At 44.2% G+C, this 13589-nt stretch overlaps 1 protein-coding gene across 2 annotated transcripts; it reads right to left on the bottom strand.

Annotated features, from left to right (window-relative positions):
* Positions 1–1375: 1375 nt before the first annotated feature.
* Positions 1376–7534, bottom strand: LOC123826068 (zinc finger protein 211-like). 2 transcript variants are annotated; one of them, XM_045849876.1, is made up of 4 exons: positions 7306–7534; positions 6925–7057; positions 5106–5232; positions 1376–4048 (listed from the first exon to the last, which is right to left on the bottom strand). In XM_045849876.1, the coding sequence occupies exons 3-4, from the start codon at positions 5137–5139 to the stop codon at positions 2901–2903; spliced, it is 1182 nt and encodes a 393-aa protein (XP_045705832.1). In that variant the 5' UTR covers positions 5140–5232; positions 6925–7057; positions 7306–7534; the 3' UTR covers positions 1376–2900. The 2 variants fall into 2 exon arrangements, with proteins under 2 accessions (XP_045705832.1, XP_045705822.1); XM_045849866.1 differs by lacking the exon at positions 6925–7057.
* Positions 7535–13589: the final 6055 nt, after the last annotated feature.

Genomic DNA, 13589 nt, shown 5'->3' with positions numbered 1-13589 from the left:
GGGGTATCTTATCCTCGAGATTAAAGGTTTGAGACACCATGAGCTCATCTCCTTGCTGGGAATTACCATATCACCTGTAATGGCAGAGTCATTGTCCCTGTCAATGTCTGCGCAGGGAGTTGAGATTCTCTCTGAAAAAAACTGTAAAATGAAGCTATTACTAGTGTTTAATTCATTCAGAAAGAGAGATAAGAACAGCCAGGGGCAAACACAGTGAAGCTGTCTGAAAAGTATCAGTTGGAGATGAAAGATGAGACAAGGACACTATGATGTATGACATGGAAGGAAGCTTGGCTTGGGCTGGGATGTTTCTGGCTAACCTGAAGATTTTTGCCTCCCAAATATGATTTTTTTTTTTTTTTCCTGAGGACCCTGCCCAATTGTAGCCTGGAAGGCAGAGGAAGGCAAGAATCATTCAGTAAAAACTGAAATTGTTAAAAATAAACATGAACAAAGATAGACTTTTTTTAAAATGCTTTTTATTTGTTAGAGAGGAGGGAAGGGAAAGAGGAGAGAAATATCAATGCGTGAAAGAAACATCTATCAGTTGCCTCCCATACATCACCATCAGGGGACCTGGCCTGAAACCCAGGCATGTGCCTCAACCAAATGTTGAACTGGTGACCCTTCAGTTTACATCTCCACGATCAATCCACTGAGTCACACCAGCCAGGGCTCCAAGTTTTTTTCTTAAAAATTTTATTTTCAGAGAGAGGGAGAGAGAGGGATAAAAAGGGAGAGAAACATCAACTGGTTGCCTCTCACATGCTAACCAGAGGGCCTGGTCCATGACCCAGGCACGTGCTCTGATCAGGAATCAAACCTGCAAACTTTCAGTTCATAGAATGTTGCTCAACCCACTGAGTCATACCAGTCAGGGATTAACTCCAGGTTTAATGGTAATTACTGATACAAGGATTTTTTTTTTTTTAAACTGGCTTTAACATTCAGGTATTTCACAATAATTTCAGAGCCAAAGACTTAAGCACTTTTTATATTCCTGATTCATTTTAGATAATCAGGCTTTAATAATTTCATGCTGCACAATTCAAGCACTGTTGATTTCTCTCACTGTAACTGACAGAAATTACTGTAGGTTGTCACAACTGCACCCTCCTCAAATCCCTGGGCCTACAAAAAGTCCTGGCAAATCACAAATGCCTACAGTCTTTTCCAGAAGGCCTTGTGCAGTACATGGCTTTTCTTTCATTTTTTCCTTTATTGAATCTATTGGGGTCACATTGGTTAATAAAATTACATAGGTTTCAGGGGTACAATTCTGTAACACATCATCTGTATATTGTTATTGTGTTCACCACCCCAAGTAGTGTGTGGCTTTTTATGAAACCAAATACATCATTCCAACAATTCCCAATTCTCCAAGTCCATTTAATTCAATTCTGACACTATATGGAGTTAGCACAGATCCCACACATAAAGGACTCATTTCCACAAGATTACTTCCACTTCAGGTGCCAAGTATAAATGGGGTCCCTGGGTGACCCACACTTCTTCCAGGCCAAATACAAATCTGGAATTCCCATAAACTACCACCTGCCCCTGCCATGGAGGTACAGTAATGTGTTAGAATTACTCACAGAATTCAGGAAAATGCTATACTTATGATTAGTTTCTTATAAAAGACACAGTCAACAGCCAGAAGATACATAGGATGAGGTTTGGAAAATCCCCAAGTGCAACAGCCTCTATCCCAGTGGGGTCAGGGTACACCCCTCCCTTGGTTGGATGTGTTCACCAACTCAGCTGCTCCTCAAACTCTTTTTAAAAATTTATTTAATTTTAAGAGGGGGAAGGGAGAAAGAGAGCAAGAGAAACATCAATGTGTGGTTACCTCGCATGCATCCCCTACCGGGCCTGCACCCCAGGCATATGCCGACTGGGAACTGAACTGGCAACCCTAAGGTTTGCAGGCTGGCACTCAATCCACTGAATCACAGCAGCCAGGGCACAACCGCTCTTATTTAGAGGTTTTTATCAAGGTGTCATCAAATAGACAAGGTTGAATGCATCACTGACCATTGGTGACTGAGTTCAATCTCCACCTCCACAGTGTCGTCAGGCCAAGGGGTAGGGCTAGAGTTTTAACCCTCAAATCTGGGGGCAAGAGCCCTTCCTGAAGCTCTTTATTGACACCTACCTTGAGTCATTTCATTATCATACAAAGATGCTCTTCTCATTCAGGGGATTCCAAGGGTTTTAGAACCTCTGTGCCAGGAACTGGGGACAAACACCAAATGTTTATTTTTATTTTATCATTAACAGATTAGGCAAAAATTGTACTAGGAGGTACTCTCTGACATCATACTGAAGATCTCAAGAAAGCTGTCCTCTTCACACTGGCAAAGATCAATTCTGTTCTCAACTTACCCCACACAGCAAATATAACTCTTAAGGTTAAAGGTGACTTAAGCAATTGGGACTTATTATTGCACAGTCCAGGCCAATGTGAGGCAGAGTTTCCAGGCTGGTCTTGGAAGGATAGAAAGTCCATCAAAAATATCACACAAGACCAGCAATGCCACAAAGAATGTAAAATGCCACCATCAGTTGTCAAACTGTGCCCTTCTTTTCTGACCATGTTGTGGTGACTGATACATGCTGTGGGAACCTGCCAGGAGGTAGAAGTGAGATGACTTCTGCCACAGAAATTTGCATCATTCTAGCAAGGGTCCTGAGCAGGTCAGAATATAAAATTCAATTCCTGAAAACTCACATTCTTGAAACTCAAGATGGCCCCTCATAGAGGCCTTCAAAGTCTCATGCCGTTCATTATCATCTGTGGAATTCTCACACTGGATTCATAAAACTGGGTGGTAAAGTTTTTCCTGTTGGATCAGAGTGGACTATAAGCTGAAGGCTTTCTCCTGGAGGGTACACTCTTAAAGCCTTCCTCTACTATGGAGTTTATGGTGTTGAATGAGGCTATAATTTTGGCTAAAAGACTTCCCACATTCACTGCATTCATATAGTCTTGTTCCAGTGTGAATTCTCCGATGTAGAATGAGGCTGGAGCTGTGTTTAAAAGATTTCCCACATTCACTGCACTCATAAGGACTTTCTCCAGTGTGAAATTTCTGGTGCTGAATGAGGCTGGAGTTTTGTCTAAAGCATTTCCGACATTCACTGCACTCATAAGGCATTTCTCCAGTGTGAATCCTCCGGTGCTGAACTAGGCTAGAGCTGTATCTAAAGAGTTTCCCACAATCAGCACATGCATAAGGCTTTGCCCCAGTGTGAATTCTCTGATGCCGAACAAGTCTGGATTTAAATCCAAAAGCTTTCCCACAGTCACTGCACTCATAAGGCCTTTCTCCAGTGTGAATACGTTGGTGCTCAACAAGTTTATATTTGAACCTGAAGGCCTTCCCACATTCACTGCACTCAAAAGGCTTTTCTCCAGTGTGGATTGTCTTGTGCTGAACAAATGAGTGCTTGTAGCTGAAGGTTTTCCCACACTCACTACACTCATACAGTCCTTCTCCAGTGTGGATTCTCTGGTGCTGAACAAGTGTACGTTTGCGGCGGAAAGTTTTCCCACATGCACCACACATATAATGACGTTTTCCACTGTGAAAGACCTCCCCACACCCAATACTGCTATGTATACTCAGTAGTGCTTTGGGAATGGCCTGGCGCTGGAAAAGACCCACACTAGTAAAGAAGTCCTCTCCAATTTCCCCGAAGGTGAAATTCTTCTCTGACAAATGACCTCTGTAGCTCTTCACAGAGGCCACGTCCATGTCCTTGCTGTAGGGTTTCATTACACTGTGCTCCTGATGTTGGTGAAGATTTTCACTAAAACAAAACTGTTTCCCACATGCCACACATGGGTTCAATTTCTGCCCAGTAAGTGCTCCTTGATACTCATCTGGGGACAAAATATCTCCCATGACAGGAACACACATCTCAGAGACAGGAGCCGTCTGGATTGACAGATCTAGCTTTGGAGTCCTGACTTGTGGCAATCTTTCCAAGGAAACAATCTGTCCAGAAGGTGCTTTCTCAATCTCTAGGCCACACAAACAACCTGAAAACAGAGAAATATTAGTAAAGTACATGTTGTCTTTGGGGACAAGTGGCAGCAACATCACAAATATGTACACAGGTGTCTGACACACCAAAGAATGAATACATGAGGTTCTTTCAGGATGAGGGAGTTGGAGTCACTGGTGTTCCATGACTATTAAGGATATGTGCACACCACCCCGTTATAAATGTGAACCAAGGTTGGAGAACACTGCAGAGTCAGCAGTAAAGAAGAATGGGTAACAGGTAGAGGCAGGAAAGTTGGGAGTAGGCAGGGGTTACAAATTAGTAAAAATGACAAGCTGGCCAAGGATCATGAATGGGAAAGAAAAAAATAGAAAAAAAAATACTAGTTTGAATAGGTTCTTGGTGGGATGTGAACACAGCCCAGCGAACCTGTCTTCTCTTAGCAGGGCCAGGCCCCATTTAGCCAATCTTTCTAAGGTGAGACTGATATCCATTCTATGAAGTACCCAGGACTCTTTCCCACTATCAACCCAAGTTGACCAACTACATGGGACTTGGACAATGCAAGTCCTAAAGGAGACAGGACAGTTAAGTGGACAGTACCAGCCCACAGCAATTTATCATGACTGTCCACAGAAAACTAAATGTTACAAAAAGAACCTTGGATGAGGTTCTCACAAGAACAGCTCATGGTGCATGTAAGGAGTGTCCATGTCAGTGACAGCAATTCCTGACACAGCAGGCACGAAAAACTGTCAGAAAAGGGGAGCAAAACCCGGGATACACAGATACCATGGATCTGGAAAGTTACCCAGCCAAGGAGAGGGCAAGCAAGGTGAGATCCACCCAGCTGATTCCAAGACTAGTTACCAGAATCCTCTCCTGCCAGGCTTTGGGGCAGCAGGACTGGGCTGCAGGGGAGAGAAGAGGACAGTGCAAAAACCCAACCCAAGGAAAAACAGCACTACGCAGGGTACTAGAAAAAGAGGTAGTGTCTATGGTCTCGGGGTAAGAAGGATGGAGCAGCCCCTAGGAAAAAGCAGAAAGGCAAAATCTAGTCCAGGTCACTGGGGTGGGTGTAAGAGTCTTACCCAGCGAAGATATAAGTGCCAAGTTCTCCAGCATCACATCATAGTACAGGCGTCTCTGAGTCTCATCGAGGAGACCCCATTCCTCCCAGGAGAAGTACACAACCACATCCTCCAGAGTCACACTGTCCTGTCATGACAGGGACAGATGAAACCACAGCCTCTCTCCCGAGGACCCATAACCCACCCACCCCCAACATCTACCCCATGCCCATGCCCATCCTCCTCCCAAGTTCCCCACCTTAGATCAGATAACAAGGCCTGATGCAACTAGTGCTGCTGGCTCCTTAGGGTTCCTTAATGTGCCCAGCCCTCAGCCAAGACAGGTCAGTAGGCAAACAGACACCAGCTAAGGTCAGAGACTATATTGCAGGGCCCCATCCATTCCTCTCAGGCAATTTCCTTGGGGTCTTCCATATCATGCCTCAAAGCACAATAGCCTTGGGGGTCACCCATTACCTTTACATTTCCAGTACCAGGGGCCATTATTTCACATTCCCTCTCTCTACATGTACCTCTCTCACATCTTCAGACCCCACAGCTGCATCCCCACAGCCACTGCCAACTCCCTGCTCTTCACCATGGTCATGTCCCTGAACGCCCTCCTGTTACTTGATGCATGGCATCCAGAGAGAAGTTGGCAAATTCAAACACTGTCCAGTACTACTTAAGACCTCCAGCAGATCCCAATACCAGGGTAGCTGTGGATGCTGCTTTGGAGGCCTCTCTGCCTGTCTTTAATCCTCATTTCCACATTAGTCACACACACCATATGTGAATTTCAAATACCCACGACCCCCTTCCACTTCAGCTTTGTATTCGTCCCCTCAGCAGCTACAACTCTCCTCTTTTCACCTAACTAACCTTCATTAACATTCCTGCCATACTAGTACCCACACCAGTCATGATCCTCACACATGACCACATTTGCCGTGACTGTGCTCACCAGCAAGACTGACACACCCTATATCCTGCCAAAGCTTGCTACAAAATTCTGGTAAATCCATCTTATTTCAACCCGTCCCATGCCTCCGCATCTGTCTCAGGTTTACTCTCACCTGTCCTCAGGAAAACCTACACCTCTTTCTACTGGTGGCCAGAATAGGGAACTCCTCCATACAACCTTCAGCCAAGGCTCAAGGAGGAGTCTAGGGGATTTCTCCCAGGACCCCAAACCCAAGGGCTGGGAGAATGGCAGCTAAAGAGCCCTAAAACACCACACTCCCAAAAGTCAAATTGGATGGAGTCAGAATCAGTGAGGACCTGGGACACCCTGCACTTTCCTGGATAGGATTCATTAAGTGCTTCTTCAGCCACAGGGACCTGTAGGCAGAAGCAGGCTGGGGCACTGGTGTTTCAATGGGCAAAAACCTCCCCTGAACCTCTGGCCTACACTACCGGACAAGGGACTTCGGGTTCAATTACTAAACTCTGTGCTTTAGACCTCACTGCTATCACTCACCAGCTCTATGAAAAGGACTCGTCTCTCTGTGCCTCACTGTCCTCATCACCTGCAATCCAGTCCGTTTCCCCTGAGCAGCTCTTGGGAAACTTAAAAGCCTTAATCATCCCTGGCAGGGTGGCTCAGTAGGTTGGAGCGTTGTCTGGCGCACCATGAGGTTGCATGTTCAACCCCCCTATCAGGGCACATGCATAGACTGCAGGTTCGATCCCTGGTCTAGCTGTATAGGAGGCAACTGTCGATGATTCTCTCTCACACTGATGTTTCTCTTTCTTTCCTCTCAGAAATCAATAAACACATCCTCGGGTGAGGATTAAAAAAATAAAAATTAAAAGTTAATGAAATAAAATCAGAACTTACTATAAAAAGAAATAAAAGCCTAAACCAGACCGTGTTCCTCTTCTCTTCTTGGTTATCCACGGCTGCCCGGGTCCTCAGAATGGAGGTACAACCCCCCAACCTGACAGTCTGGGCGTGACTCGGCCTCAACACTCTGTTCCAAAAGGACACAGGAGGAATTCCAGGTTCCCGGATCCTCCCGGCACAGCCGCCCTGCGCGTCTTTACACAGCGGTCCCGCAGCCCGTCACCCTCTACAACCCCCGTCACACCCTGTGTCACCCACGAGCCCCTCATGGTCCGGGACGCCGGGACCTGGGCGGCAGGACAGGACGGGAGCCCCGCACCCAAGCAGCAGGACTCGGTAGGATGAGGGGGGAGGGCGCGGGGGACGCGCACTCACCTCAGCCGGGCGCCCTAGCTCGGCCGCCGCCATCGGACTCTGGGCGGGGCAGGGCGGGAGCGGCGGCGGCAAAGGTACTGTCACGGATCACTCGGAATGTGTCGCGGACACTCAGACCTGCGTTTCTGCGGCGGAGACCACAACTCTCGCGCCTTTTCGGACAGGTACCTCCATCCGAACCAGAACAGACCACGGAGTAGCCAAAATGACCGCCAGCGAAGGCCGGAAGTCCCGCCCCGTCGCGATGCGCATATACCGAGTCGCTCTTAGCTTGGGCCTTCATTGGCGCAACTCTACTGCCTTTCGGCGCGGCGCAGTGTTCTCTGGGAAATGTAGTTCCCAGCTCTCCAAAGGCCTGGGCTAAGTGTGTCTCCACCCAAATGCCAACCGGATAGCTCCTCCAAACACACGCGTACCAGGCCCGTCCTAGAGGGGCTAGTGAGGGGTCTGATAAGATTAGGAGGAGGGCTTCGCTGCTTCTCAAAAGAGCCTCATGCATATCTATGGGGAATATTGTCTGCGAGTGATCAAATAAAGTTTTTGGAAACATTATTTCAGACCCCATGAGCTCAGCACTTCAAAGGATTAAAAATATTTTAGATGCCCGGGGAGACTACTGATACAAATGGACATACAACTCCATTAAGTCATTCACACATAAGATATATTCATACTCAGATAAAAGCTAATAAACATCATTTTATTGTTCCTCTCATGCATGTAACCTGACAGAAGCATTGCAGTCATTTTTGTGGGGGAAAAAAAGCATTTCTCCTATTCCGAAGGCACAGTACTACTCTACGGCGAATTAAGATTACGTATTTTTAAACTTTTTTTCAGATTATCTTTTGAAAAACAGTTGTGAAGTGGAAATTGCACAAAGTTTTTAATAATAACTTTAATAGTTTCTAACATTATTAGAAACGATTGTAACAGGGTGCAGCCAAGAGGGGAGCCCCAAATAAGGATTTGTAATAGGGTCCAGAAGAGCTGGCAGATAATTGGCTCCACACCACAGGGCCACACCTGCCCAGAATGCAGGCAGCTGTGGCCAATTGTGAGAGAAGCGGGAAATGGGGCTGCGGAGGAAGATTAGCTCTGGGATTTACACAGGGGCACAGTAGCCATTGGGCGTCTCTCTTTTTGGGACCACGTGGCTTTGGTATCTTGGTTGGGACCATGAGGCTTGGGTGAGAGTCAGGACCACAAGGCTTTGGTAGTGCTCCCTTTTGCCACATGGAGGGTGCTGGGAGGGCTGTGTGCATTTGTGGGGAACTTTAGTTTGTGTTATTTCAAATGAATAATAAATTATTTTCCTTTTCACGAATCTTGGGCATTGAGAGATGTCTTTCCTCTGGCGGCAGACATAATGAACCTGGGGGGTTCCTTTTGGGTAATAGTATATTGCCTCGGCTGCCCTTGGCCCCCCCTTTTGTATTGTAACACTATTAGAACTATTTATGTAGTTTTTTAAAGGTAGTGGTACAAAGCTCTGGGGAAACATCAGAGAAGGGTGAAAACATTTAAGACCCCAGTGAAATTTGTTAAGTTATGGAAATCTGAGAATAGCTAGAATCTTCAGTTGAGCATGTGAATCTTCTGGAACCTTGGTCACCCTGAGGATAGCCTCTTCAAAACCTGATTGTTTTCCCCATGAGCACATTGAGCAATACCAGCTTGTGGAAAGAGTAAAAGAAGACATTTATCCCTGGCTGGTGTCGTTCAGTGAACTGAGCAATGGACTGTGAACTGAGGAGTCGAAGGGTCAATTCCCAGTCTAGGGTGCATCCCTGGGTTGCAGGCTGGGTCCGCAGTGCAGGGCACATGGAAGGCAACCACACATTGATGTTTCTCTTCCTCTCTTTCTCCTTCCCTACCCCTCTCTAAAAATAAGTAAAGTCTTTTTTTTTAAGAGTACCTTTAGGCTAGCCACAAGAGTAAACATAAAAGAAAGATTTTGAGGTGTCATGTTTATTCAGTGTTTTAACAAATGTTCATTGATCACATTTTAAAAACCATACAGAATTATGCAAGTATGTTTATTAAAGCTAAGGACAGTGAATCAAGAAGGGCTTAGGACAAAAGAAGCAACAAAAGAGAGCCTAGGCATGGCTGCTCTGACTCACTGAGAAACAGAAGTCACAGTAACAAAAGTGAGACAAGGCAGGGCTGCTGTCAGCTCACTGAGAAGTCAGAGAAAAAGGGGGCTTTGGAGACAGAGTTAGCCTGGGATGGACAGCTGTTGCCCACTGCTCCCCTGGTTGTAAGTTTCTTGGGGTCCTGAAATGTACTCCTTGAGAGGAAAGAAGACGAGAAAGGCACATGTGTGCTCTTGGGAAGAAGAGTGTCAACATTTCTGATGACAGATATTTTAGAGCTGGATCATTACAGATAGCAGCACAGTGGGTTTGCAACTAAATACATCAAATCCAAACCTGTGCTGAGACACCAGGCGATTCTGCAGGTCTGGGAGCTCAACAGCAGCATCTAATTTCTGGGTACATGTCTGCAGTGTGAAGAGTTTAGAGTAAATGACATGAGGTTCAGTATCTTTAGTCAGAGAAAATGAAAAGACTTCAGAGAAGCTGTGAGGAGAGAAAAGTGTCAGGCAGCCCTAAAACAGGTGGCCAAAGGGGTGGGATATCAGATGTTCTCAGGAAGCATCATTCATCACTATATATGAAATGTATTTGTGTTCCAATCCTAGAAAACATTATCTGAGAGACAGATTCATATTTGTCTTTATTTTACTAGATTTCAGTGATACAAGTCAATGAATCTGACACCCATCTAAAAAATAAACACCAAATGGCATTTGCAGTCAGGACAGCAGGTGCCAGGGCAACACCTGTGCATGTGTGGAAAGGGGCATCTGAACCTGAGATAAAGTTTTGGGAAGCCATAATGTCATCTCCTTGGTGTAAAATAATTTATCAAGTCACCTGTAGTTTCAGTGACAAGATCTGCATAGGGAGTTGAGATGATCTTTGAAAAATATTTGCAGATTGTACAAATTACTGAAAGCCATTAATATTGAATTATAAAGTTTTATATTGAAAACTGTAGAAATAGCTGAGGGAAAGCTTACCTGTGAAGAAGTTTAAAATATCTATAAATATCAAATCACCATATTATATACCCAAAACTAATATTGTATACTGTCTATACTTAAATATAAATTTTAAACATTTTAAAGATTTTATTTATTTATTTTTAGAAAGAGGGCAAGGGAAGGAGAAAGAGAGGGAGAGAAACATCAATGTGTGGTTGCCTCTTGCATGCCCCCAACTGGGGACCCAGCCAGCAATCCAGGCATGTGTCCTGACTGGAAATTTAACCAGCAACCCTTTGGTTCACAGGCCAGCACTCAATCCACTGAGCCACACAAGCCAGGGCTAAATTTAAATTTTAAGAAATCTCAGGGAAAATGAAGCAGACCAGAAAAAAAAATGAGATTTAATGAGTGAGAGAATGAAACTGAGCACTTCCTTATCTGGAATTATCAATCACTCTGAAAGTTTTTCTCAAAACATGATTCCATTTCTGAGTTCACTGAAGGTACTGAAATTGAAGGTAGAACAGCATATGAGATAGAAAAAGAAAGAGGTAAAAAGAGGTGAGATATCTGGTTCAAATGAACAGATATCTATGATGTCATTCAGTAAGTGTTCTTCCAGATAGCTATTGAGATTCTTAGGTCTTTTGGGCACTTCAGCAGCTACACTGAACCATCAGTATGTTAGCATGGAACCTACCTTCTAGGAGCAGGAATGAGAGCATCACATAAAAGTAAATTACCAAATTCTTTTGTTTTTCTAAGGGTGTTATGTTCTGTAGAAAATGGAAGAAAGTAGAGTCCATATGATGTCCATATGATGAAAAGTTTAGTGGTTACAGAAGTGTTGTGACATTAAAGGATATTCACAGTAAGACTCATAGGGAAGATGATACTGAAAAAAATATTTTAAAGACATGAGGGGGCATGTTTAATTCTTTCTTTTAATCTTTAAATGTCCATTTAAAGAAATTGCTTTAGTTCAAACAATATAACTACAATAGATAGGGCTACTATGGCTTCTGTCAGGCTAAATGCATACATGGCAGAAACAGAGACAGAAGGGGGTGCAGGAAGAAACCACTGGAGTGTTTTCTGGTGTAATTTCCTATAAGGACAGAAATGCTGTCATTTCTGTGCCCAGCCTTATGACCTTAAAGTTTACTTTAGAGGCCCTCTCTCCATACAGTCACATTGGGGTTTAGGGTATGAACACATAAATTCTGCCCATGAGTTGGTAAAAACTCAGGGATAGAGGCAAAGAGCATAGAGTTCACCTATTGTACCAATTTATTTGATTGATTTGTCTGTCTTCAATCAGAGTGACCACCTTCCCAAAGAGAGGCCATCCATTTACCTTGGAACTTCCATTAACCAAGTAGCTCTTTTCGGTCAATCAAGAGAAGGTTATAGGACACAACGTAAATAGAACAATTGGCCACTGTGTCTGGCGACTCCTCCAGTGGTTACTTGGGTGCTTTCTGACAACACTCCAGAATCTACTGGGTGTTCTACTATTCAATCCTATTCTGACACTACCTGGAGTCAGCAACTGATTCAGTCTCACAAAACTTCCCTTGCTTCACATGCTAGTCAGAGTTCCATGCTGTGCATTCTAAAAAAAAAATGTGGGGAAAGCCCTGGCTGGTGTGGCTCAGTGGATTGAGTGCTGGCCTGTGAACCAAAGGGTCTCCAGTTCAATTCCCAGTCAGGGCACATGCCTGGGTTGCAGGCCAGGTCCCCAGTAAAGAGTTCATGAGAGGCAACCACACATTGATGTTTCTCTCCTACTCTTTCTCCTTCCTTTCCCTCGTTCTAAAAATAAATAAATATTTTTTTAAAAAGAAGTATAAATAGGAGTACAAACTTACCCTCTATAAAAATAAATAATATAAAATATTTTTTAAATGTGGGAAAAATCATGAAGCTCCTTAAATTTTATGTCAGCTGTTTAACAGGGGACTTTCAGAGTGACACTACTTGGCTCTACTATCTATCTTTTAATGTTGAGACTCTATTTACTTAGTTTGCTGATGTAGAACCCACTAAAAGACAATGTAAAGGGGAAGTCATGCAAAGATTCCAAAGAGTACAAAATAAAGTTTCCAAGGACAACAAATAGTGAAGAGACCAAAGAGTTTTGGGATGACTTTACCCGGGACAACGCCAAAAGAACTGAGATGAAAGGACACTGGTTCCAGCTGGTTGTGAAGTGAGGGAATGACACGGATGTCAAATGAATATGTATAATCCCTATGGTGGGACTTCTGGTCAAGATGGCAGCATAGACAGGCATAGCTTGCTTCTTCACACAACCACATCAGAATTACAGCTAAAATATACAACAACCATCATTCAGAACCATCAGAAATCGAGTTGAATGGTAGTCTGACAACTACGGAATTAAAGAAACTACATCCATCCAGATGGAAGGAGAGGCACAGACATGGAACTGGCTGGTCCCTCATGAACACGTGATGGATAAAAATTTGGGAGGAATATCTCTGGAGCAAGGAGTCTCAGCCCCACACTAGTTCCCTCAGCCCAGGGTTCCAGTGCCAGGAAGACAAGTCCCTGAAACTTCTGGCTGCAAAAACTAATAAAATGGCAAAAAATACAAATTATCAATAATTGAATCTAATAAACAAACTAAGCAAAGAAGAACAGAGACAGAAACATGGATATGGAAAGTATTTTGATGGTTGCCAGATGGGAGGGGGGAATGGAGGAATGGGTGAAGAGGTGAGAGGATTAACAAGTACAGCCCTGGCTAGTGTGGCTCAGTGGATTGAGTGCCAGCCTGCAAATCAAAGGGTCACTGGTTCAATTCCCAGTCAGGGCACATGCTTGGATTGCAGGCCAGGTCCCCAGTAGGGAGCACACAAGAGGCAACCACACATTGATGTTTCTCTCCCTCTCTTTCTCCTTCCTTTCCCCCTTTTTAAAAATAAATAAAGTATTTTTTTAAAAAAGAAGCACAAATAGGTAATTACAGAATAGCAATGGGAGTGTAAAGTACAGTATAGGAAATAGAGTAGCCAAAGAACTTATATGCATGATCCATGGGCATGAACAAGTGTGGGGGGTTGCCTGAGGGAGTGGGCGATGCTGGGTGGAGGGGGGCAAAAAGAGAAAATAAGGACAACTGTAATAGCATAATCAATAAAATACAATTTTAAAAATCTCTATGGTGACCAGGGTTATGGTGAGTGTAAACAGGGTTACATGC

The sequence above is a fragment of the Phyllostomus hastatus genome, unplaced genomic scaffold (assembly GCF_019186645.2).
Source record: "Phyllostomus hastatus isolate PE091 unplaced genomic scaffold, TTU_PhHast_1.1 phas_contig_133, whole genome shotgun sequence".
Taxonomy (NCBI): domain Eukaryota; kingdom Metazoa; phylum Chordata; class Mammalia; order Chiroptera; family Phyllostomidae; genus Phyllostomus; species Phyllostomus hastatus.
The sequence above is the reverse complement of the archived record's forward strand: the minus strand, read 5'-3'. Positions and strand labels throughout refer to the sequence as shown.

Coding starts and splice junctions, on each gene's coding strand:
- LOC123826068 (XM_045849866.1), bottom strand. CDS start 7,338: ATGGCGGCGGCCGAGCTAGGGCGCCCGGCTGAG. Junction 5,233..7,305: donor AGCTAGGGCGCCCGGCTGAG/GTGAGTGCGCGT, acceptor CTGTCATGACAG/GACAGTGTGACTCTGGAGGA. Junction 4,049..5,105: donor GGCACTTATATCTTCGCTGG/GTAAGACTCTTA, acceptor CTCTGTTTTCAG/GTTGTTTGTGTGGCCTAGAG.